We start from the raw sequence: 25,038 nt of genomic DNA on the forward strand, positions 1-25,038 counted from the left end.
AACTGATTTGAATTCCAAATAGAAATTGTTGAAAAGCTAGAAATATGATAAAACTAGTCTATCACATCAATATTTAACCGTATCTCAATAAGCTTAGTATCCTTTTATTACCTGCCATTATATTCATCTATTAATAAAATAAGTTGCTATATACATTTTAAAATGTTTTAAAAGACCACCTCTTGATTCTGTGAGAACATAAATATTCAATAGATTTGAAGGATACTGAAGGAGACATCATTTCTCTTCAAATGCTACCATTTCCCTAAATCTGTTGAAGCCAGGTGCATACAGTATCACAGTGGTCACTTTGATACATCTAAATGCTACCTGTTAGCTTAAAATGATCATCCTAGCAGTTTTTCCCCCAGAAATGTATTGTTAGGACAGGTGGCCCCCAAAATGTCACCTGCAGTAGGTACACTGCTTTAAGGAAATTCAAGCAGCTCAATGCTGATCTGCAAAGCAACACTATATAATGGTTATATCAGTGTATTTACTAATAAATGCAGATTATAGGATTAGAGAGATACTACAGTAGGTCGGGCAGTTCAGAACTGACATCCAGCCTCAAGCCATTTGGCCTAATAGGTGTCACAGAATATCTTGACACTCTTCTTGACTTTCTAATGCCCCTGGGCCAAGAGACTTACCTGTTGCTTTACACATAAGGTATATCCCTTTTTTTCCGGCTGTATGATGGCTCTGATAAAAGGCTTCCCTAAAGAAGCCTAATGTATGGAATATGCTCTACAATTTATAAAGTGCACTTAGAATGGGCCAAACTTGACTATTACGATGAGCAAATTAAGATGTTCCTGAGCACATCTTCAACACTGAGCATTGTAGGCCTTCAGCACAGATTGTCTTTTACCACCTTTCACAAGTTTAATTAGCCTTTCACAGTACAGGTTCTGGGTTCCCTTTAGTTTATGTCTTTAAACATCAGGAAAAGAACTACTGACTCCTAAGCTTTTTGACATTTTAAGTACAAGTCTGTTTTTACTAATTATATGCCAATAGATGCTTTGTTTGGTAAACCTTATATTTTTATCAATTAAAGTGAATATTTAATTAAACGTTCCATGTGATATTGCTTTATGTTGTTCATATGAGGAATTCCTCCTGTCCAATTTTCTTTCTTTTCTTTTTTACCTAAAGTAACAGACTTCAGACAGTTTGGCCTTAATATCTCAGCATTTGGAATTCACTGCTGGAAAGATTGATGATTCTAATCTTGTAGGTTAGACTTGAGTCACAACTGAGTGTCCATTCTGTCACTTTCCAATTGAAGTGTTGTGCATGATTATGCAAAGCAAAAATTACTGGGCAGTGGTGCCTAGTCTTAAACTCTAGGATCCCCTTTGCTGGAAGTCAGAAAACAAGTTTTCAACAACCGATTAGTGATGATAGTCCTTGGTTGTCTATTGCTTATTGCCACAAGTTTTTATTAATTATGATTTTTATGTTGCTTGTAGCTTTTAGTTAAGCCATTTTGTAGCATCTGTGAGCATAAAAACATTTAAATGAATAAATAAAAATGTCCTCATAGCAAGACAAAGTCTTCATTATTAAAACACGCCAACTTTTTGTGTTCATCTTCAGAGAACATTGTCTTCTCTTCCTGGACTGGACTCGCCACAAAATCATAGTCTCTGGAATGTCCGTTTACAAAAGTAAACAAGGGATATTTCTCTTTAGATGAGGATTTTAGAATCTACAGTGAAATGTATTGGAAAAAAGAAAATGAATTAGAAGATCAATGTCAGGAGTATAAGCATATCCGTTTGAAGCAAAATGCACAATTGTTTAAATCGTCTCCCTTTCAATTTTTTTTGTTTCTTCTCCTGTTCCTCCTCAGCAAAGTGCACACTGTAAACCATATTTATAATGACAACACAGTCAACAAATATTTCCCATTAAAGGTAACATTTAATCACTTCTTGGGTAAGGCAAAATTGAACTAATAATATTCTGACTTATATTTATTATTCTGCATTGGCTTTGGGGGCTTTTAGAATTTTAATCATTTAAATTGCATAAATGGTTTCAATATCATCTTATAAAACTGTATTGGACTACAGATAAAGTGCATAAGGGATTGGTCAAATCTATATTGGAAAAATATTCATAGCAATATTAATCTGACGTATTGAGGAAAAAAAGCAAACTATTCAAATGGGATAAAGTGTTTTAGAAGGAACCAACAAGCTTCTGGAAAATTGTCTGAAGTAAAATCAGATTCTATGAATTTTATCGTGCTCTGTAGTTTTAAACTTTATTCTACTCTTCTTGAATTGTATCCTCCAGATAATCCAGAAAAGAAGTAGGACTGAGAATCAGAAAGGGGCATTTTTAAGGTGGCAGTTCATGACAAAGCATCTCTCAAGGGACATGATAATTAGGTAGAGACTTTTTATTGTTTGGCTACTGGATCAATTCAGCTCCCATCAATAGCAAAAGTTCATGGCATTCTGATGCCTGCTTGGTAGCCTGTGAAATTAGCTGGCGGGCTAACCCCTCCTATTAATTGACAGGTGTCTTATAATGTGACAGCCACTACCAAGTAAGAATCTCACTACTACTTTGCTCTTTGATCAGGATAGCTGCCACATTACAGATCACTTAGCCAGACAATGTAAATTGAGCTTAGTCTAGCAATACAGCATTACATGCTGTCTGAGTCACAAGACGAGGCTTCTACTTTCTGCAGTTAATTACTCCATCCTATAAAGTAAGTTTAAAGAAAATGTGTGGCAACTTACAACAGTGCAATATTACAGTAGCTATTTTTATGGAAATAATTGTACTAATATTTGTACTAATATTTGATGACTCTTAAGATATGTGACAGCTGTATAAACCACTGTCGATCTGAAATCATTTACCCAACAGAAACCACCTTAATGGTCTCTTTTTGACATTCTCCAAACATTTGGCATATAGTTCTAATTTTCTGTTGATTAAAAATATCCAGGCTTTCAAAAATGAAGCAAAGAATGTGCCCCCCCAGAAGAAGAACGCAGTCCTAACTGTGGTTTTTAAAATAAATAGGGATCTGTTTTTTTTTCCACTTGTAGAATAGTTTTCCTTTTATTAAGGCACTCCTTAATAAAATTGGAGCTTTCTAATATTCCTGATCAACGGCTGGTTTCTAATACAGTTATTTTTCTCACACAGAGATGATTTTGGAATGAATTGTATGTAAAATGTTACCCTCCAACCAGAAAACTAGAAATAATAGGAAAAAAAATTTTCTTGAGGAAAAGTAATTTTAAATGTTGCTCCCTTCCAGAGAGAGAGAGAGAGAGAGAAAGAGAAAGAGAAAGAGAGAGAAATCTCATATCTAAAAGCTACTGGGAATTTGACTGCCAGTGCAAGCTATAAGGTTTAAAGTCCCTAATTCAAATGTCATCTCACTCGTGAACTTTCCAGCCCTAAGAAGTGCCTTTTCTCTACCTTCCTACACCCCAAGAAGTTATTTTACATAGTTAAAAATAATGCAAGGTAAAGCATACATTTTACTTTTTTCCCTGAGGTTTGACAAAAGATTGATCTGAATTATCAAATAATTTTAAAAAGCAAGTCTGAATCGGCCTGCGATACTAAAAAGTACTCATGGTATATTATTTTGACCTACGCAATTTGGCTTCTTAATCCTTAAATCTAATAAACAAGGTAAACATAAATAGCTCTGCATTTTATAGAAGTGTTACCATGTAAACTGAAACAAGAAAATAAAAGTACAATATAAAAGTCCATTTAAAGTAACATATAAAATTCTCTAATTGGACAAAATAAATCCTATATGACAGCTTGAGGAAAATGAGATTAGTAGATAGGAGCAAGCATGGATAAAGTGAAAATGAAATATTTTATTGCAAGAATATAGTAGCAGCTTTCTTTCCAGGTCTTAATAAGTATAACTATTTTTTTTTTTTTCAAATGCACTAAAACAAATGCTCTGGGAAATACTTACCTTTATTTAATGTGGTGCTAAAACACCATAATAATATTTAAAGTGTAAATGTAATGAACATACTTCAGCTAATGAAGAAATAATCTACAATTTATTTGATTTAATATTTCCATTTAAAATCCTTCCCTAGAAATTGATTGTCACAATATACTTCTTCAGGCTAATGACTGGAAAAGGGATTTTCTGTAGCTATATTTTTGTTTAAATGCTGCCACCTGGTGGAATAAACCTCTACTTGACTGTGGGGAGAAGGATTGAATTAAACCAGTTTTACTCTATTTGGAAACTGCTAAATTTGTTAGAACCAGAACACTCAAAATTCAGAGATTTGCAGCCCTTGGACATTTAGAGGGTTACCATGTTAGGAAAGACTGTCCTACGGTATCAGAAATAATTTAACTTGGATAGAACCGTTATGTCCATATCTTTACATTCATTTTCTGTCATAATATAGTCACTTCAAAGTGCACTTTAAAATGCAGCTAAATCTCAATAAGAAAGAGATAATGCTCTGCAAATATATTACATTTTGCTACAATGACTCTGCTTGTTACTGAACCCTTTCCTTGAGACGTTTTTAAATCTTTTGCAGGTTTTAATTGCATCAATTAAATAGGATTACAACAAGCCATTGAGACGGGGTTATTTAGGGTAGTGGTTTGGCCGTACTATGACAGTAATTTACATTCTACTAAATAACTACTAAATAATTAAAATGATAGCATAAAATAGAACCAGGCAAATGAGAATTACATTGGTTTCTTCATCTAAAAATTTACCTTAGTTATTTCTTCAGCAGCCCTTTCAAAACCCTGCACGTCACGACAATACAATCCTATGGTGCAACTCGGATCCATTTTTTTAAACGACATCTTCTTTGGAGATGGACAGTGGAAAGACTGCAAGTGACATATAATATTTTTGAATGGTTAATAAGCATCCGAGAAAAGACCAATGATGCAAATGTCCTTGGATAGTTAGGAAATATTTATATGCAACAGATGAAGGTTAGGCTTTCAACAGGACACAAAAAGTTACGCTACCATAACTCTCTGTTCGCTTCTCAAATAATATTTCGGCCACCTACAATGTGGCATAACATTGAGATCAGGGAGCAGATACATTGGCGTTCACAGAGTGTATCTTGCTTCATTTTTTCCCATTTTTCTTCTATTATACAATCCCCATTTGAATGTGCAAACTTTTTTAATGCTCACTATGAATGATAATGTTTCTAGTACAAGATATTTAAGCCCCACCCCCATATTCTCCTCTCTATAGAAGGAGAGAATGAACTTTGGAGATCTTTTTGCCTTCTGAATGAAACCAACATGCAAAAAGCTGATAGCTAGTGATGGTAGAGGCGGACTAGAAGACTTCTATCTGAAATCCCAGAGAGATTCAGCCAATCAGTAAAGGCAGTACTGAATTAGAATACTAAAAGCACAGCAGCCAGCAAATATTTTCTAATGGAGTGGCAAAATTCCTAATGGACATTTTGAGATTATTATTTTTTTGAGAAGCTATTAATTACCTTAAATTGGAAAATAGAAATTCAAGAAACAAATTAATATAATAAAAGATGCTGTATATACAGACATCAAATTAGTTTCTCAATGTGCAATGTTACTTTATTAATATGTAGTAATAATAATTGATAGTAATTGATAAGCTTTTTGGATCAATCACTTAACTAATGGGTAAACAACTGAAAAATTATATTAATAAACTATACTTTCTGTACAATCTTCAGTTGCATATAGCAAGTCGGCAATACAGAAAACTAAAAAACATAGAAAACTAGAAAGATATTTGAATATTTTAGCTGCTTTAGAATTTGCTTCACCGTATCATAAAATGTCTTTTTCCGAGAAACTTTTTGTACTGAAAAACAAATTAAATTATTGTTTTGTTTTCATATCTCAAAAGTTCAGATAGATTGATAACTGAGGCATAGAAGAAGCTGAGATGATTACAAAAATAACTGAAAAACTCAACAGTAAGCAAATTTGATATATATGATTATTACATTCAAGTTAATAGGTAATTGTGGAATTTAATTCAATGAAGTTTTCTAGTAGAAATATGTAAGCATGAAAAGCTACAAATAACTCAAGGGCAAACTTAAGTTGATCAACTGAGATGCATGTCCATTTCTAATTTTCAAAGAGGGAAGCAGGATTGCCCTAGAACCGTGATGGTGAACCTATGGCACACGTGCCCGAAGTGGCACACGGAGCCATGTCGCCTGGCACACAGGGCGTCACCCATTCCTTTTCCAGGTTTCTGGCACGCATTCGCATGTGATGATCAGCTGGCTTTTGTGCATGCAGGAGTGCCGGAAACCAGAAGAGCTGGTCTTCCATTTTCTGGCGTGAGCATGCGCGCAGGCCAGCTGATCGATTTGTGCTCATGCGCGGCAGTAACTTGAAGACTTGCTGGCCAGCATGCATGCATACGCTGGAACCCAGGAGTAACTTATCCTGCGCATACATGCCCCCTGGGCAGCTCCTCTTCCTGGTTGTGGCCGTGATGAGCGTGCACACTTTCCCTTTTTGGCACTCGGTGCTGAAACGGTTCGCCATCACTGCTCTAGAACTTCAAATTTACTGCTGGCAGTGGCAACATAGAACAGCTGGCAACATAAACGGGGACGATTCTCAGAGGCATAGTATCAAGGAGATACATCAGCAACACAATAAGATCTAAATGAAGTTCCACGCTGGGTCTGAAAAAGTAGCCTTATTAAAAGCCGACCAGAGTCAATAGTTCTCTATGCAAACATTGTGAAGTGGAATAAGAAGCCATATATTTTCTGTACAATCTTCCTTGTACAAATACACACACACATTTTTTGAAGAACACACTATGTATACACTAAGTTTCACCTGTTCATGGTCTGCTCCCATAGGTCAAAGATCTCCACATAACAGAGGCTTGAACATTTAATGTATAATAGATAACCTCAACAATTTAGACTAGCCTTGGGCAACGAATGGAAGCAACATATAAAATCTAACTAATCAATGCATATCTATAGGTTTGATTGGAGACTTCAGCAGGTAGAACTGCTTGTTTTCTTGCCTTGTACTTTCCAGGCTCCTACTGAGCATCTTCGCATCTGAGAGAAAAAAATAGCTTTCCTATTAGAGTGGTGTCAGCACCTGAAGCATTTGACTTTGGGTTAAACATTTATGAACATAATTGTGTCAAATACCTCTGGAAGACTCTCCTTCCTACAGCAGTGAAATTGGATATCCAATATTTGAAACTCTTCTAACTGCAGCACAGGACAAACTAGCCTGAGGGAGAAAAGTCACAGGACAGAGATTGTGCTGCTAACACAACGGAGTCCTTTTAAGATATGGAATTCTCTCAAGTTAAAAAATGTGATCCAGGCAACCTCCCAAAAACCAGGGCAGTGTATTTGATATTATATATAAAAGATCAACATTTGACAGGTTTTTTTTTTTTGTTGTTTACTCTAGATCTAAAAGGAAGAGGAGGAAGGGATGATTTAATAATTAGTGTTTGGTTCATCCACGAAGCAAACAGTGCTGTTCTTTATCCATCCTACCTCAAGGGGGAAATCCTTTACGCTGACATCTACAAAAGACTGGCAATAATGAGGATCCATGTAAATCAAGCTGTCATCTACAAGGGCAAAACAAAAGACAAGTAATTCAAAAAACACCATATTATTACACTGCTTACAATCCAATTTCTATGCAGAACAGGAGTGGGGGTGGGGGTAAGAGTCCCCTCAGCAAGTCACTATCTGCCAGAGTATATTCATTGACTGAGTTTTTTGCAGGACGGATTAACTTCTGCATAATCAAAGATGCTTGTAGAAGCAGAATTTTGATAAAGCGATAAGACTGTCATTTAATTTTTGGAAATAAAATTACTTTTACAAACACACAATTATATACCTTGAGTTTGCATATGAAAAATGCATCGTATTTCCTCATTGTGACAGGAAGAACATATTTGCTTGTCATTCGATCATCAGCTTGCACCATTTAAACTACTAAAGGATAAATACATAACTAGGATCTGCCAGGTAGTAGGCAGGGAAAGACTCAGGGAGTTTGATGGAAGAGATAAATTATGCCTTGTTTGTGCAACAAGGAAAATTAAATATACATTTTTACAGAATCTAATTATAACATGGAGCAAGTGACAAATGACTGGACTTTGTGGGTCTAATAAATTAATAAAGAAATCTCTGCTGTTTTAATCATTTTTTTTTCTTTCTTTGGGTCTTATGATAACTCCAAAGCTCTTAGAATTGAGATAGAGGGGGAGAGACATGCCATGTTTTTTTTAAAAAGGGATATATTACGTTAAAACACTAACCTTGAAATCCAGCAAAATAATATGACTGCTTAGGTTTGCCTCCGATAATGCCAATGCAGTAGTCGAGACTCAAAATTCCCTGTTTTATAAGAGTAGATAAACTGAAGTTTAGATTTTTATGGCAGGAGGTTGCGATGTAACAAGTTTAGACCTGTGGCCTTTGATTTTAGAACAATGCAAGCTGTTTGCAAATCCCTCAGTGCGCAAACATGAACTCTTTTATTTTTAGCTGATAAAGAATAATAAAGCATTCAATATGCAAATGCTTATGTATAAATAGAATATTTTACAAATGGGAACAGTAACTCCTACATGCACAAGCTCTGGATTGCAGCTTTTCAAATGCAACAGGAAATCATAGAAAACATCCTAAGGTAAGACCATAAAATAGAGATTTGTTAGCCCAAGAATCAGTGGAGTTCTGGCCCCGGTACCAGCTATTAATCAAAAAGGGAGGACGTTACAGTCCATTTTATCTTTGCAGTCTATAGATGAGAAAGATCTAGCATCTGTTAAATCTGTCTCCACCCTGTCCTCCCATTCTCCTCTTCACCATCTTCATTTCCTTGACTTGTTACCCTACGGAATACTAATAAAAAAGACAATGGCATTGTTGCAACATCTGTCTGCCTTATCATTCTTTTCATTCCAGACTTCCGGTTCCTAAAGAACCACAAGATTCTTTAGATCCATGCTGTCTTACTTTCCTTTAACAGAATACATCCACATTTTATTTTTTTAAAAAAAGACTAAAAATCCAAATATTCCAGTTGGCAATTGATTTCTTCCAACTAACTTGACCCTTTATTAGAATATTAGGTTTTCCTGGTGCTTATAATTATCAAGCAAAATATCAACATATGGAAAATATTGGGTGGATTCTAAATTTTTTTACTACCGGTTCTGTGGGCGTGGCTTATTGTGGGCGTGGCTTATTTTGTGGGCGTGGCTTGATGGTCATGTGACAATTATTTAGGATTTAGCAGAGGTACTGGTCTACCAGGCTGTACTGATCTACCCATTTATTTTTGCAGGCACTGATCTACTCATGTATTTTTGCAGGCACTGATCTACTCATGTATTTTTGCAGGCACTGATCTACTCATATATTTTTGCAGGCACTGGTTTATCTATTTATTTTTGCAGGCACCCGTCTACTCATTTGTTTTCTTTTAACACTCATCAGCGGCCCTTTGAAGCCCCGCGGCAAGAGTTTAAACAGTTTTTTTCCCTCTAGCCATCAGCTGGGACTCAGGAGGCAGCAATAGATTGGGGGTGGGGCCAAATAAAAGGTAAGAATAACGCGGGAGGTGGGGGGGTGGGGGGGGTCAGAACCGGTTCGGTGACGTCATATGGTCACTGCTACCGGCTCGGCGGAACCAGGCGGAACCGACCACTGGAAAATATGCTGTAATTGTGTGAGTGTCACCGCTCTCCTTGCCTTACATGATAGTTACTGAATGATAGAAAATACTGTAATTTCTTAGATTCAGCCAAATGGCTCCTCTTTTATTTTTCCTGTTGCATCTTAAAACAGCATATAAGGCCCTCAATAATGACATGGCTTCTTCTTATATAAGAACGAAAGTGAAGACTGGTTTTTTTTTTCTTCTCTATTTGCTTATTTACAATATTTAAACCACATCCAAGAATTCTGGACAATGTACAAAAGAGTCATTTCCCGATATTAAAAACTTCCAAGGAGATTCAAAAGCCAAAAGCCTGCCGACACAGCTCTCTCTATCCTTAGGCCTCTATTGGTTCGGAACATTTTTACAGGCCAAGGCTAATTTTTCAAATTCATTTTTAGACGTCTTTTTTCAAAGGATCTTGGGGGGTTGGGGGGTTGCAGGAGAGATAGGAAAGTCTGCAAATAAATTGACAGAAGGATGTGAACTAATAAAGGAGAATTATTTGTAACTCAGGGTTGAAATGGGTCCTTGGTACTCTCTGAGCTTGCTTTTTTTTTTCTTACAGACATTTCACTACCCTATCTAGGTAACATCATCAGTGCTAGTAAGGAGTGCTGTTTGCTGTCATTTTATATTCTGGTGACTTGCCTGTCTGTGTGGGTGAAGGCGGTCTTAGAGATTCTTTGGTTGGGTTGTTTACTGATGGCTCTTTGGCAGTTTCTTGATTGGGATATTGCTTACTTGTGGGGCTGAAGTTAACTTTGGAGTTAATCTATGCTGATCTGAGTGCTGATTACTGGTTGAGAGGTGCTAGAGCAGGGGTCTCGAACCTTGGGAACTTTAAGACTTGTGGACTTCAACTCCCAGAGTTCCTCAGCCAGCTTTGCTGGCTGAGGAACTCTGGGAATTGAAGTCCACAAGTCTTAAAGTTCCCAAGGTTCGAGACCCCTGTGCTAGAGTCTTTTTCTCTTTTGGGCTTGTTGATTGTCTCTTTTGCATAGTCTATAGATGTTGTTAATGTCTATGTGTCTATTGATCACTGATTTTTTTTTTTTTTAGAGTGCCAGGTTTCTAGAAATTCCCTAGCATTTTGGGACTTGGCCTGGTCTAGAATTGTCACATGTTCCCCAATTGAAACTATGGTTAAATCTTCTCTATATTGTGAAATTGAAGAATTTTCATCATGTCTTCTAACTGTCAGTTGGGGTTCATGGATGTATTCTGACAGTCTTCGTCCTCTTTGTCTTACATCATGGTTGTTGCAGTCCTTACACTGTATGTTGCAGATGGGTCCTGTTTTTTCCTTCTGGGGATACTAGGTCTTTTGGTTTGCTAAGGATGTTTTGAAGGGCCTTCGTTGGCTTGTGTGCTACACAGGATATGAACTACCTGTATCATAAAGAACTAGACTTACTAGTTAGCGTAAGGCAAATAATTAAGAAGATCAGATGCACTGGAAGAAGATTACAATCCAGTGGTGGGTTGCTACCGGTTCGCCCCGGATTAAGTGAACTGGTAGCGGTGGCAGCAGAAGGCTCCGCCCACCACCCGGATGTCTCTGTGCATGCGCAGAAGTGTTGTGTGCCCATGAGCGAACCGGTAACGACGGGATATGAATCCCACTACTGATACAATCCCATATTGTTTTTTCACTATCAATAGTTTTCTAACCTACTTTGCTCTCTATCCCCAAATCCTTGGCTCAAGAAGCAAAATGCTTTGCGGAACCCCTAATATGAATCTATTTATCTACTAAATCAATACAGTGGTCCTTATCCTTCAATAGGGAAACCAATTTCAAAGATGGCCTATTGCTGATGTTACTGGGAGTAATAAACTTTATATGAAAAAAAAGTTGGAAGCTATCTGATCCCTGAAGAAATCGGCAAAAAGTGTGAAACAAGTTCAATCTTTATGGTGAACTCTGTAGCAGGAAGATAGCTATTTAGGGTCTGGAATAGCTGTACTAGCTTACTTTTAATACTTAGGATTTTCAATCACAGCTGCATACTGAAATTTCAATTATTAATAGGTTAATTACCATTTTCAACCTTCGTGCCATTTAAGTGTCCCGTTCTGAAAAGTGATTGACTCATTTCATACCTTCACAAACTCAAAGTATTCCATATTGGTCCGTTCACCACCAAGTCTGACAGGAATTAATATAATCACAGATTTGGCACCTGTCTTTTCAGAATCCGTGAAAGGGCAGAGAGCATCAATAACATCGGACTTGTAAACTTGAAAGAGAAACAGAAAGAAAGTGTTATTGAAATGCATTTTAAGCACCAACTGAGTTTTGTCAAGTACATCAAAACATCTTATAAGGAAAAGTTTCTTAGCAGAAAAACCATCTTGTCATTTTATCTTATTGGTGTGCATTGATATGTGAAAATGCAACAAATGCCACCAACCAGTGATGGCTTTAACAGGGGCCTGTACCATGCGTATGTGTGTTAAAACTGACAGGACGGCAGATGAATGTTGCTATACAAGCCCATCCCTTTTGTACTTACAACATCGATCCACAAATAAAAGAGACAGGGTTGTTTGGATTACAACAAAATATCTTGTTGACTTGGACCCCCAACCCACATTCTTTGCAGATACTGCTGTGATTCTGCATTAAACTTTTCACCTCCAAGACCAGTAGCACAATTATTTTATGTAGGCAAGAGATAAGAGGAGGAAAAAACCCCACTTAACATATTACAAGAGAAAAAGAATGAGTCCAAAATGCAGCCAATGAGAATGAGTTCAGAAGACCATTTTATGGCAGTCTTTAAAGGAATTGAGAACATACACAGCCTGCTAGGCAAATCGGAATATGCATCCACATTATTTCAGTCACATTTCTTTTTCAAATATTATTTAAACATTTAGAAGTCCATGCAGAAATTATCATTGCTTAGGATTCTTAAGTCTTGCAACGTGCTGTCCTTTTCCAGACATGGTCTGCTTCCCTTCCAGAAGGCAAAAAGAAATTAAATTCCAGGAATGCAGATCCTGAATTTATCCCCATGTGTTTCTATCCCCTTTCACAGATACCATAAAAGATAGTTAATACTCCATAAGGGTTGTAGGTGGCACAGGGGAAATTTGTTCACTAGAAGTTCAGACACAGCTCTGTTTTGAGCTACAATTAGTGCCCTCGGGGTTAGTGGATCAATAAACTCACTGTTGGTGTTGATGCAACATCCCACATTCCACAGTGACCCAGTTAAGTGGCTCATGTGATCCTAATGTACTTTACTTTCCTAAGTAAAATACCAAAAGATTTGCTTGCTTTTTCAGTCAAACACTGAACCAACCATACATTACTGTTAAATTTATTTAAAATGTGTTATGTTTTGAATAGAAAATTCTGTCAGATGTACTTTGTAATGGCTTGATATAGAAAATCATAAATAATTTAATAAACACACGTTTCTTTTTGTAGGCTAGGCATATAAAAGTCTACAAGACTATAAGTCTGTAAATACAAGAATATAATTCTTTAAGAATTATATAAGATGGAACACCCCTGGTCTAATTTTAAAAGACGACCTTACACCACGAGAAACTATTCATCTAAGAACCTTTGATTCTAATATTACACTTTCAGGCTGTCAATAAATTTTGGGAAATACTTTGAAGGATGATCAAGCATATAATATACTTCCTCTTACCTGTACAGTCTTGGGCAACATAGATGGTTATTCCTTGTAATTCAGGGTCCCTTGCTTTTTCAACTGCTTTCCTAAAAGTATACACGACAGACACATTTCAAGTAAGGCGCAAAGAGAATTAAAGATACACAGTCCTCAGGAAATGTTTTCTAGAAAAAGGTCACAAAATTTTGAAAAGCTAGCTTTAAAAGATTACAAATGTAAACACATGCAATTTAGACTGTAAAATATGAAGGTGTTTTTTTTTAAAGGCCAATACAGTATTAGATTTATCATGTTGTATCCATATAGGTACAAAGAAACAAAAAGTGGACAGGGTCATAAGATTCACAAGTAGTATTAGACTGTTTGAATGAAATGCACAAGAATAGATACTGCTTAGTGCTCACTTCCATCTCAAGTGAGATGACTTAAAATCTTGCTTTTCCATGATAATCCTGATGCTTTGGAACATCCTTCTTGGCCTTCTTTGAGGCCATCAAAATTATTTGGAAGACATGGGACCTAAGCTGCCATTGAGGGACAGTGGCATTTTGGTTGTGTTTTATATATATAGCCTGCAGAGTATTGTGACTGGAGAAGTATATCTATGTATATACTATAGACATAAGAGCAAAGAGCAAATCAATGAAACAATTCCAAGACAAAAATCTAAACATTCCACCTGCTTCCTTAAATGGATGGATGATTTTAATGGCTTCCATGTCAGGATGGATAACTTTGTTACTATTTGATATAAAACAATTCCAAAGAAGTACAAATTTTTACTTTTAACTCTACACCTGAAGAGGGAAATTTTTAACTCTAAACTTGAAGAGGGAAAGAACAGACCTTATATGCCAACTGAGTATGTAAATTATCAATCAAAACTGTGGGGGGAAAGTTAACAAATTTCTGTGCTAATTTAATTAGTTACTTTTACAAATATAATAGGCTACATAAATAACTTCAACTCTTAGACAACTACATTATTTTAAGTTTCATTCAAGGAGACTGTTCTTGTTATACATAACCATGTGCACCCTACATTTTCACAGATATATAAAATTACACCTGGATTTTAGATTCTTCTTATTAGAAGACTGTGTAAAATTGCAAAACATAAACTATAAAAATAGTCTCAAACAATGGCATATAATCACAATCTATACTCAGAAATTTGACTTTCATATAAAAAGACTAGACTGAATGTCAGACCCTTTACTTTTATTTAGATGTAATTATTACTAATAATAATACCAATAGCTTCCCACCGACCAGTTCGTTCTCACAGGGAGGGACTACTCAGGGTACCGTCAGTCAAATTATGTCGACTGGCGACTCCCAGGGGGAGGGCCTTCTCTGTGGGGGCTCCAACCCTTTGGAATGAACTGCCCCCGGAGATACGGAATATCCCTGATCTCCGTGCTTTCCGCCGTGCCCTCAAGACCCTGATGTTCCAACAGGCAGGGCTAAACATACAAACATGCGAATGATTTTTTAAATGTTATCTAATTCTGGGTTTTATTTAATTGACCAAACTAAGTAACAATTTTAATTAGCAATTTTATGATGTTTGTGTGTCTATATTTTTCTTGACTGTACACCGCCTTGAGTCCTACGGGAGAAAGGCGGTATAGAAATATAATAAATAAATAAATAAATAATAAAAATTACTAAACCTATACATTGAACATCTCACAAGAATTTGATATATTTAAAAAAAACACTGAAAGCATCAGTTTTAATCTCTGGCAGCTCATTACACCATCAGTATATTAAAACAGGAAGTCTATGGGTCTAGCTTTTATAACGTATCATTACGTTAATGATTATCTTGTTATCTTGTCTCGAGGCCCCATGGGAACATTTCAGGAATCAGAAGTTGGACAGAGGTTCTTCAATATTCTTTTCATGTTTCTGTGATGTTTTTTCATGCTTGAATTATAAATAATCGGGACCCATTTTTAAAAGACTTGTTTTTAACCAAATTTGTTCTGTCAAGAATTTTGTGTTTACCTCAAGAGGTGTGCTACCACTGCTGGCCCATACCAATCTCCAGCTGTTTTTCCAGACTTCCTTCCATATTCTATCAGCCAATGCAAGCCAAAATTGGCAAGTGGGGAATCACCAAACCAAGATATGATTCTTCGGTGATACTGCTCCTCCACACTTTCTTCACTTTCCCGAATGTGTATTGGATTTTTAGGATGATTTGACTGGTTCCTGAATTCTCTTTCTCCTATAAGTGATGTTTCAAGAGATGCTGTGAGCTTTTTTACTGTCTGAGTTGTCCATGATTCAGACTCCGGATTCTCGAAAACAAAGGCATTGGCCCAAGTCCAATCTGTGATAGGATTAAAAACATATTATATTATAGGTTAGTGAAGGTTACAGTATGACATTAACTTGTTTAAGATTTCTACTCTTTGTTGCCTGTTTCATATTAAATATTTAAAGTTAGCTATTCCATAAGAAAATGCTGCAATTTAGCAACTCTACAATAAGCGTTTCGATTAAACTAAATGCATAAATGTACAATAATATGGAGCTTAAGTCAGCAATGTAACAACAGCCACAAGAAACCCTTTCAAGACGAAAAAAAGTATGGTAATTATTGTCAAATATTTTGTCCTTATAATTTCACATTAACTAAAAAGGTTAGCATATCTATGAGATTGTACTAAGATTTAACTGAAATTAAATAGTTTATATTTAAACTCTTTCAGAGTAAGCTGTCTGTGCTGGTTAGAAACTCTGATATGAGAAGCCTCCTCAAATTTAAGATTTATGAAACATAAACACTTTTGTCCACAAAAATCTTGGTAATTTACCTCTACCAAGAAAGTGGAGAATAAGTCCTTGAGCCAGAAGCATTTGGCCAGTCCTCAAGGTACAGCCCCAGCCACAGTCTGTTGTTAAAACTGAACCCTTGATTTGGGGAAATTCTTCCCTGTAAGTCAACCATATCCTAGAAATAAAGTCTTTACGGAACTCTTCAACGTTTCTGGAAAACTTTTCTTCTGTCATGTCATCACAGGAACCATTTGGTGACTGGTCACTGGACTCTGTAAGAGAGACATCACACATGTTGTAAAAGAAGTGAAAACATGAACACATTATCCCCAGTTTATTAACATGGTACATCCTATTGTAAGAAAAGATCATTTTCTTCGGCTGTAAATAACATTTACAGACTCAGCCAATGGAAGAAAGATAAAACAGCTTTCAGTAAACAGTAAGGATATGTTCTCTTAGTAGAGTTCAAGGACCTTGTTAAAAGTTTCTATACTCTACTCTTCAGAAGATAAATCCAGACAAAGCACAGCTTTGAGTTGATTATAAAAGCAGTCTTAACCCTAAAATCTTTTCATGGGAAAGACCTGTCAGAACAGAAACAGTCTTTTTATCCTGCTCAGAACAGATTCAAAGGTCACCTTAAGGATTTGTGTTTGTTTCCAACTTCTTTTGCAGTCTTTTTTTTCCCCTTCAGGAAGTAAGCATATATCTGAACTGATCTAATACTCAAGTATTATCAGAAGCTCCCACAAAAGTAAAATCCAAGGCTTTGTTACATAAATATCAGAACAAAAACCAATTTAAAATTAGGTACACATACCATCGCTCTTGAAATGGTAGCATTTTCCCAGCAAAAAGACAGGAGAATTTCTGCTAAAGTAAGTTTTGGTTTTCAGTACCCAGCCTACAAACAAAGACAAACATAGATTTTTTTAAAAAAAAAAAGCTGCTTCATCTAGATTGAGTAAAAAAACTAATCAAGGAAATTAAAAATAATAACTTTCCATTTTAATCTGAAACACATTCTAGCATCTTTTAAAGATGGGAGCAAAATGGAGGTGTGGCTTAGTTTTCAAAATATCATAATTAAGCCTCAAGCCAACTTAATTCTCTAAACAAATATTTCTCTTTTATTCTTTAAATCAGAGTTTCTCTTTTTTTAAAAATTAAGTTTTAAGAAGTTACAATTAACATTTCTTAAAATTCATTATATATCAAAGCAACATTACATGAAAACCATACAAGTATCTAATAAAAAGGCATCTCCCCCCCATCCATCCCATGCTCACTGTCAAGTTAATAGCCACAGGATTAAAATTTAGTCCCTTTTTACATGCAATCATCAAAGCAGGGTGTTGAGTGCACGAGTACCGGCACCATCGTGATTTTTTTTACCCTGTGCCCAAGGTTTCCAAAAGTCAGAGGAGTGTGTGCCAAGACAAATAGCTGTTCCCAATGAATGCACCCTCCCCCAGCCTCTGATTAAATCACCCTGAGCCAGTTATTTCTTGTGAAGAGGGATGGGACAGCCTCCTTGTGAGCAACCTTGCAGACCTCCTCTGAGCTCCACTCTCAGCATCCGCGGATTGAACCTCCCCTGCATTCATGAAGGCAGGCAGCTCCCCATCTGATCAACCACTTCCTGCCCCCCCCCCACTGCTCTTGGACTCTCCAGAAGTTCCAAGGAAGATGTGCAATCCCTGTTGGATGGTCCCAGTTCCAATTCTTCCTCTTCCCCCGAACCAGGATCCGATGGGGCCATGACAGTGATACAGAAGTGCATCTGATGGGACATGGTGTTAAACGCCTTGGTGACATCCAAAAATAACACCGCACAAGGACCTGGTTATTATGGACCCTCCAAGAAAATAGAATGAAGGAAGGTCATTGCCTTGAGACAGTCATCCCTCTTTAAGAAAGCAGGCTGGAAAGAGGAGAACTGAAGCTTGTCACAGAAGTGCTAAGCAAGAATCTTGTGAAGAGCACAAAGAATGGTAGAAGCAAGGAGTTGATAATCTCCCGGACTTGGCAGAAAAACCACCTGAGAGCAAACCAGATGTGCAGGCAGACCACCAACTGTCAATAGCAAGTTGAAATAAGCTGCTAGTAAAGGCTGGTATATTGTCAGGAGATCAGAAGCAGAAATACGGTTCAGGCCAGCTGTACTGGACTTCCTAGACTGTAAGGCCATGGTGACTTCTAACAGAGAAATAACTTCCAGGAGTGACCACAAAAATGCAGGTGGTTGTGCCGGTTGAACATCATTGATTGTTTTAGGCAACTCAAAAACTGCTGATCAATGTTTGTTCATCTCAGGTGGTACAGATGAAGGACTGCTACTGAGCAATAATGTTCTTCCAGCACCGGGAGAACATGGCAACAGCATCTTTTCTTTGGAGCTTGTAGAAGCGCTGGACGATAGCATAATTTGCCCTACAGGCATCATCTTGATTTTTTTACCCCTACTCCTGCCTCAATTACAGTAAAGAAGTGGCTAAGGCACCAGACTAGAGACTAAGAGACTGAATTCTAATCCTGCCTTAGACATGAAAAACCAGCTGGGTGACTTTGGGCCATCAGTCTCTCTCAGCCCAACTCGCCTCACAGGGTTGTTGTGGGGCAAATAGTAGAAGGAAGGAGCATGAGATATGTTTGCTGCCTTGAGTCCTTTACAAAAATAATAAAAGCAGGATAAAAAGAGACAAATAACATTTCAACATGTAGGGAACCACTCGGAGGAAAAACTTTAAAAAGCAGAAAAAGAAGAAGAAAAAGAGTGAATAGATTAAAAAGCCTGTTGGGAGAAAACCTTTAACTGAGCAACTAAGCAAAAATAATCAACACACACAAAAATGCCATTAACAAATACATCAGACAGTTGGAGTGTCAAGGTTATACTTTGTTGTTTTTCTTTGTTATGATTCAATTTTTAAACAATGTAGTCAAACTAGAACATAGAGAATCTTATTGTCTGGTCTCATCTGTTCTTCAATACAAAGTTAATTCAAAGGCTGAAAGCTGACAAATTTCATTACAACAACTTTTATAGTTTGGCACACAAGTTTTATTTCAGGAGTAAATAGTCACCTTTTTCTAACAGTCCAATATATCAAAAGTTCTTTCTGAATCAAGATGTTACACATTTCTAGTACATAATTTACTATTTTACTGACACTTTTGTCTTGTAAATGCCTGCCAAGTTCCTGCTTCATTATAATAACATCTAATAAAGAATTGCAAGTAGACATACCTATAACATAACTATCAAACTTCCTTCAAATTTATTGCATCTTTGGCATAGAAAACATGACAGTCATCCTTTAAAAACATTCTTGGATTAGTTATTTATTAAATTAATATATTGCCCATCTCACCATCAAGCAACTCTTAATGTCCAATAAACCCAGAAAGTAAGTGTGTGTGTGTGTGTGTGTGTGTGTGTATAGCTAAACCATTCACTACCCAAAGTAGGATTCTCCAGTTCTATTCCCCAATTTTTAAATATATTATCCACATTTATTTTTGAAATATTTTAAATTTATGCCACTAATAAATTGTTGGTTTAATCCAAGTAAAGAAATTCTCCACTACCTTCCCTGCCTTCAGAATTTCAGAGACTAGCTCCTAGCATTAATTTCAATACGATACTAAACTGTAATTAATTAAAAGTAGAACTGAAATATTTTACACATTTAGCTGCTTATGAGTTCATTCAAAATTAAATCATGAAGCCTAAAAGCCTGAAATTGACTATTTTTCTCCCTCGTTATCTCTTCCCTCATTATCTCTTCTGAACAAATACATTATTGATGTGTTTCACTTGAACCAGCAATAATAACCTTAAACAGAGTTAGCATATTTCAGTCATTTGAGTAAATATATTAATGGTCAGCAAAAGCTAGGCTGCATTATTTTGCTAACTTTTTAAAATAAGGCTTAAAAAGTCAATTACATATAACTTACCATATTTCATATTATTCCATGCAGAGATAAACTTTGATTTTATTTTCTCTACTTCATCTGCCCCAGTGGCCTCCATATTCAGATTCATGAGGAATAGCCATCACTATCTCAAGAACCTTAATGACTTTGTTCCTGCAAAAGGAAAGGACATAAGCCCAGCCATTGTTACTCAGGACAGAACTGGATGCTTGTCTTATTAGGTACTTGCATCCATTATGACCAGAAAGAGAAATAAAATCTCAAGAACATCCATTTGCATAGAGAAAAGCAATTGTAAGTTCTATGAATAAATAATAAAAAAACATTTGATTTCAAATAGACAACGGTAAAATTATCCTGCAAAGCTAAATAAAACATAATGTCCTCCAACTGCTTTGTACTCCACAATAAACTATCCGGCAAGTGTGTATGTGTGGTTGTGGAACTGAGATCACCGAAAGGCTAATTGGAAAGCAGAGGAAAATATCTGAATTGCTGTGCAAGGGACACCATTTTATATTATGCCTATTCAGTTCGCAGAAAAACCCCAGGCTTATCAATATTAATGCTCTATTTTAAAAAGCTGGGTTCTTTCCCAATCCAAATCTGCATGACGCAGAAGAGGTTGAGATGCAAATAAAAAGAAGAACGTGCTTAAAGGAAGTAAGAAACACAAAGAAAGAAAGAAAGACAGAAACAGAAACATTTTGTTGTGCAAGACTAACCCAAAACAGCTTTAAGAGAACGAAACTTACCACACACCCAGATATGTTATTTAATGTATCAGGATTAGCCTTTCTACTTTGCCAAGTTATCTTTCACGCCAAATATTTACCCAACTGATATAACTTTTTCTAAAAACTGGTCCTTTTGCTAAGGCACAGGAATTGTCTTTTACTCAAACCATGCTCAAACCATGGGGGGGGGGACAGGGACTGACTTTTGCATACATAGGATCAGATGCCACAGCCTAGTGGTTTTGTTGTGTTAGTAGCAGACAACCACTTATCTCTCTGCTGAGGTTCTTTTATTGCCTTTCACAGATCTGTCAAGGACATCTCAGTGGTCTGCAAGTCAGGAACCTGAGAAACTCTTCCTGTTTATTTTCAGGAATGTCACGGAGCCTTAAATGATCTTATGCAGAAACTTTCCTTTTCCCTACCAATTTAAATATGTTTCCTGTTCCATTAACTTTATTGTAGAAAATGTTGCAGGATTAATACCTGATTTCACCATTCCTTAGATGGATTCAAGCCTAATGTTTCCAGTTGTCCAAAACATGTCTCTTAATAAGCCTTGAATAGCCAAACAAAACTCCTCAATTCTCGTATTTACAGGAGCAGATTCCTCAGCTAAACTGTCCAATGTCCAAACCTGGAATTGGAGAGAGTAATCTAAGATGACCTTTCACCATGTTTTACTTATTTGATTACTAGATTTTTTTATCCCGATTTGCTGCTAATAAATGGAATTTGCCACTTACAAAATAACAATCCAATTAAAATTAGAAATAGATAAAAAAAAGATAGATTAATATGCTTTAATAGTACATAATACAATATTAAAATTGGATGATCCAAACCATAATTCAAGTGATTCAAAAATTATGTTCAAGAGAAAAGAAATGAATTCTGCAATTTTGTAATGAAACACAAAAGGGCCATTTCTAGCATGCCCCAGTAACCCATATCTTTAGAAAAATCTCATCTGCAAAATTTTATATCTATACTTGTTCATAATGACCTAGATGGTCTATTAAGTATTCTGGCAAGTCATTTAGGACTGTAAAAATTCAAAGTGAAAATCATGAATTGATTCAAAGGGCATTGAAGACCTGTTTTTCCCCAAAGACATTGAGTCTAGTAGGGATACGACCCCTGGATGAACCTATGTGTTTGTATGCTGCTCCTTTAGATTTTTGAGTACTTTGTGATTTCTATTGATTATTCTTTTATTAATGATATACAATGCCCTGAGTCATTTACTGAAGAGGATAGCTATATAGATTAGAACTCTTTAATTTAAACAATCAGTTTACTCAGCGTGATTAGTTCTTATATATTCTTTAAGTATAATTTGCTTTATGTCTCAGAGAATTCTACAATCAACAATATTGGACTTGGCTATTAAGAGCAGCAAAAATTCCATATAGCCAAACTGACGGTAAAATTCCAGTGATTAAAAAAAAAACCTAGCTAGTGTGTTTTATCTGCACTGCTTTATTCAGAAACTTATCAACTGATAAATGCCTTCCAATTTTCTTGTCAAAGCAATATGCAATATGTATGTGATCTGTAATATGCAAGCAATAGTTTAGGAGTTAAGCTGATCATACATAAGGTGATCTATATGGAAACTCAACAGAAGTGAGTTTGAAAGTCAGTCTGTATGCTGACACCAAAGGCAATTAATTCAATTCAATTTTTATGGAGGACTGCATCCTTTTTGTTAAAAAAAAAATAAGATAGCCACCTTCAAAAAGGAGAAAGAGCACTTAGTATGAGAGAAGACAAGATTTAAATTATAACTTATTAGCCTATAATTTGATATACATTTCCTTGGAAATTAAGTACTGTTGGATTCAGTAATCTTGGAAAACACAAGTATGCAGTGTTTATCATTACATTGATCACTGTAGTGCATTCTTTTTAACTTGAGAGTAGCCATTACTAATGCCCTGAAGCTTCATAATTTAACTTTCTCTTTGCGTTAGACTCAAAATAAGCATTCTGTCCAATGTATGTAATAATCATCACATTTAAGATATAAAATTGTAGAGTAATACAGAAAAAAAATGAAATGCTAATTCACTTTTGGGTTCAAATAATGAAAGATTTAAGCAAAATATATAGTAGAGACTGAATCTGGGACTTGTCAGGCCTCTGTTTCATTCTCTTTCAAACTCCTGGAATGAAAGTTGAATAGAGCAAGGAAATGAGAAGCAAATCTACTATATAATCAACTGGAATTAATGTTGGAAAACCCAACTAATCTTATATTCATTGTACTGTAACTGTGATTCTTTGTTTCGTTCCTATTAATACAAGTTCTTATTAGTTCACCATGAAGGGCCAGAGAAGATGAGAACTTGCAAACTATTATAAATCTAATGTCTCCTTGGCTCCACTTCTCCAAAACATTGAAGGAGAGTTTGTGGGGATTTTTTTTTACACATTCAAACATACACATACTGAGCTTTTACAACTAAACCTCTCTGTGTGAATCCATTTATCAGGGAAGACAGAAGACAGTACAAGGTATGTATAGATCCAAAAATTGGAAGGGTTAGCCAATGCCAGCATTAAAAAACCCCAAAATAAATAGACCCTTGCCACTTCTGTCCATATTTATAGAATGCTGTCAAAACATTAAAACAGCACCTTTTTTTTCTGTTGCTTTGATTTATTTGAGATGTTCATGCCCAAAAGCAATAAATTCATAGCATTTAGCGCAATATGAAGAAAAACTACCATGTCCTATTAGTGACTTCCAAACAATCATTCTAAATGAGATCAAGACACTTCCCATTTTCAAAACGCATTTAAACAAAAAACAAAAAAACCACCACACCAAATGGATTTCCCCCGCCTTCAGATTGAAACTCATTCCTGGAATTACTGCTCTTTAATTTCCAAACCTTATCATATTTGCAGAAAAATCATAGTAGTCTTCTACTTCAATTTCAATTGAATTTAATTCATACACACAAAACCTCCGAGTTAAACCCGTTCACACACACACTCCTTCGCCTTTGCTCCATTGCTACACGCTGCCCCCACAACGAAGTCTCCAGATGATCAAAACTTGACTTGTAGGATAAAAGCGACTTTTTTTTTTTACTATTTTAGACGACTCTTGGCACCCTTTTTAAAAAGCCAATCTTTCAGACCTTTCCTGAATAAGAAAACTTTTTCCCTGCTTTTTTCCCCTGCAGAAATTTCAGAGATCCACTCTCTCCTCCGCGCTCCATCCGAACCCCACAATCTCAGATTATTATTATTATTATTCACCCTTTGCAAAAGAATCTTCCACGCACCGAGTGCCTCGCTCGGGGTTCGGAATCGATTGTTTCCTCCCCGAAGAGAACTCCGAAGAATCGAGGGGTTCGACTTCGAATCCCGTCCCGGTCGCCTTCATCCAGGACACCGGAGCTAGTTTAAAGCGAGGAAGATCTCCTCCCGCCCACCAAAAGGGGAAAAAAAATCCTGTTTCGACTTACCACCGATTCTTTTGACCCACTCCGGCTCCCGTTACTTATCACCTCCCATTCCCCAGGCGCCGCTTCCGGAAAGGGAAACGAAATTTGCATGCCCAAATACTACAGTACACTGTTACCATCGACGGGTGGAATCCGACATTGCGGCCGTCTCATATGATACCGAGGCACGGACTGCATGTCCCAGAAAGCATTGCTCTTTAGGCGGAAGTGGACCCTCGGGGAAGAACTGCTGTTTGGGAAATGTAGGCTTCCAGTTTAGAAAAGTTGCAATGTTGGGAATCCGAGGAAATAGCAGTTGAGAAATTTAGTTTTTCATAGTTTATGGGTTTGACGGATTTGGGGTTTCTAGTCAATTGTACATTGCCATCAATTAAACAAACTCTAACCTTCTCTTTTAATAGGTTGAAGACGACCATTTTCATGATAAATCAAAGAACATTTTTATGCAGCATTAGTTTGTATAATTGGTTACAATATAAGTATGGATAATTTAGTTGAACAGATATACATACTTGGCTAGAAATTAGGTTCCTCATGTTACAATTAAATTGAATAAGGCATGCAAAAACCTGCAGTGGTAGTTTATAACTTATCAATTGCACGATTTAGCGGACAATATACATTACCTTAAACACAGGTGACTGTGTGATTTCTCTGCAATGACTTAAATAATCTTGAATA

The 25,038-nt window shown here is 36.3% G+C and overlaps 1 protein-coding gene across 1 annotated transcript; it reads right to left on the reverse strand.

Moving 5' to 3' along the window:
• Window positions 1-1,473: 1,473 nt before the first annotated feature.
• ATG4C (autophagy related 4C cysteine peptidase) lies at window positions 1,474-24,398 on the reverse strand. The gene is made up of 11 exons (XM_070939498.1): window positions 24,358-24,398; window positions 20,160-20,291; window positions 17,017-17,100; window positions 16,232-16,465; window positions 15,417-15,744; window positions 13,419-13,489; window positions 11,854-11,990; window positions 8,339-8,417; window positions 7,557-7,633; window positions 4,759-4,878; window positions 1,474-1,717 (listed from the first exon to the last, which is right to left on the reverse strand). Exons 2-11 carry the CDS (start codon window positions 20,245-20,247, stop codon window positions 1,547-1,549), a joined length of 1,389 nt encoding a protein of 462 aa, XP_070795599.1. The 5' UTR covers window positions 20,248-20,291; window positions 24,358-24,398; the 3' UTR covers window positions 1,474-1,546.
• Between the last annotated feature and the right edge of the window lie 640 nt (window positions 24,399-25,038).

The sequence above is a fragment of the Pituophis catenifer genome, unplaced genomic scaffold (genome assembly GCF_029215685.1).
Source record: "Pituophis catenifer annectens isolate HBS135680 unplaced genomic scaffold, rPitCat1.0.hap2 SCAF_3, whole genome shotgun sequence".
In the NCBI taxonomy this organism is placed as follows: Eukaryota; Metazoa; Chordata; class Lepidosauria; order Squamata; family Colubridae; genus Pituophis; species Pituophis catenifer.

Coding starts and splice junctions, on each gene's coding strand:
- ATG4C (XM_070939498.1), bottom strand. CDS start 20,247: ATGAATCTGAATATGGAGGCCACTGGGGCAGATGAAGTAGAGAAAATA. Junction 17,101..20,159: donor ATGGAATAATATGAAATATG/GTAAGTTATATG, acceptor CTTTGTTTGTAG/GCTGGGTACTGAAAACCAAA. Junction 4,879..7,556: donor TAAAGGATTTCCCCCTTGAG/GTAGGATGGATA, acceptor TGTCACTTGCAG/TCTTTCCACTGTCCATCTCC.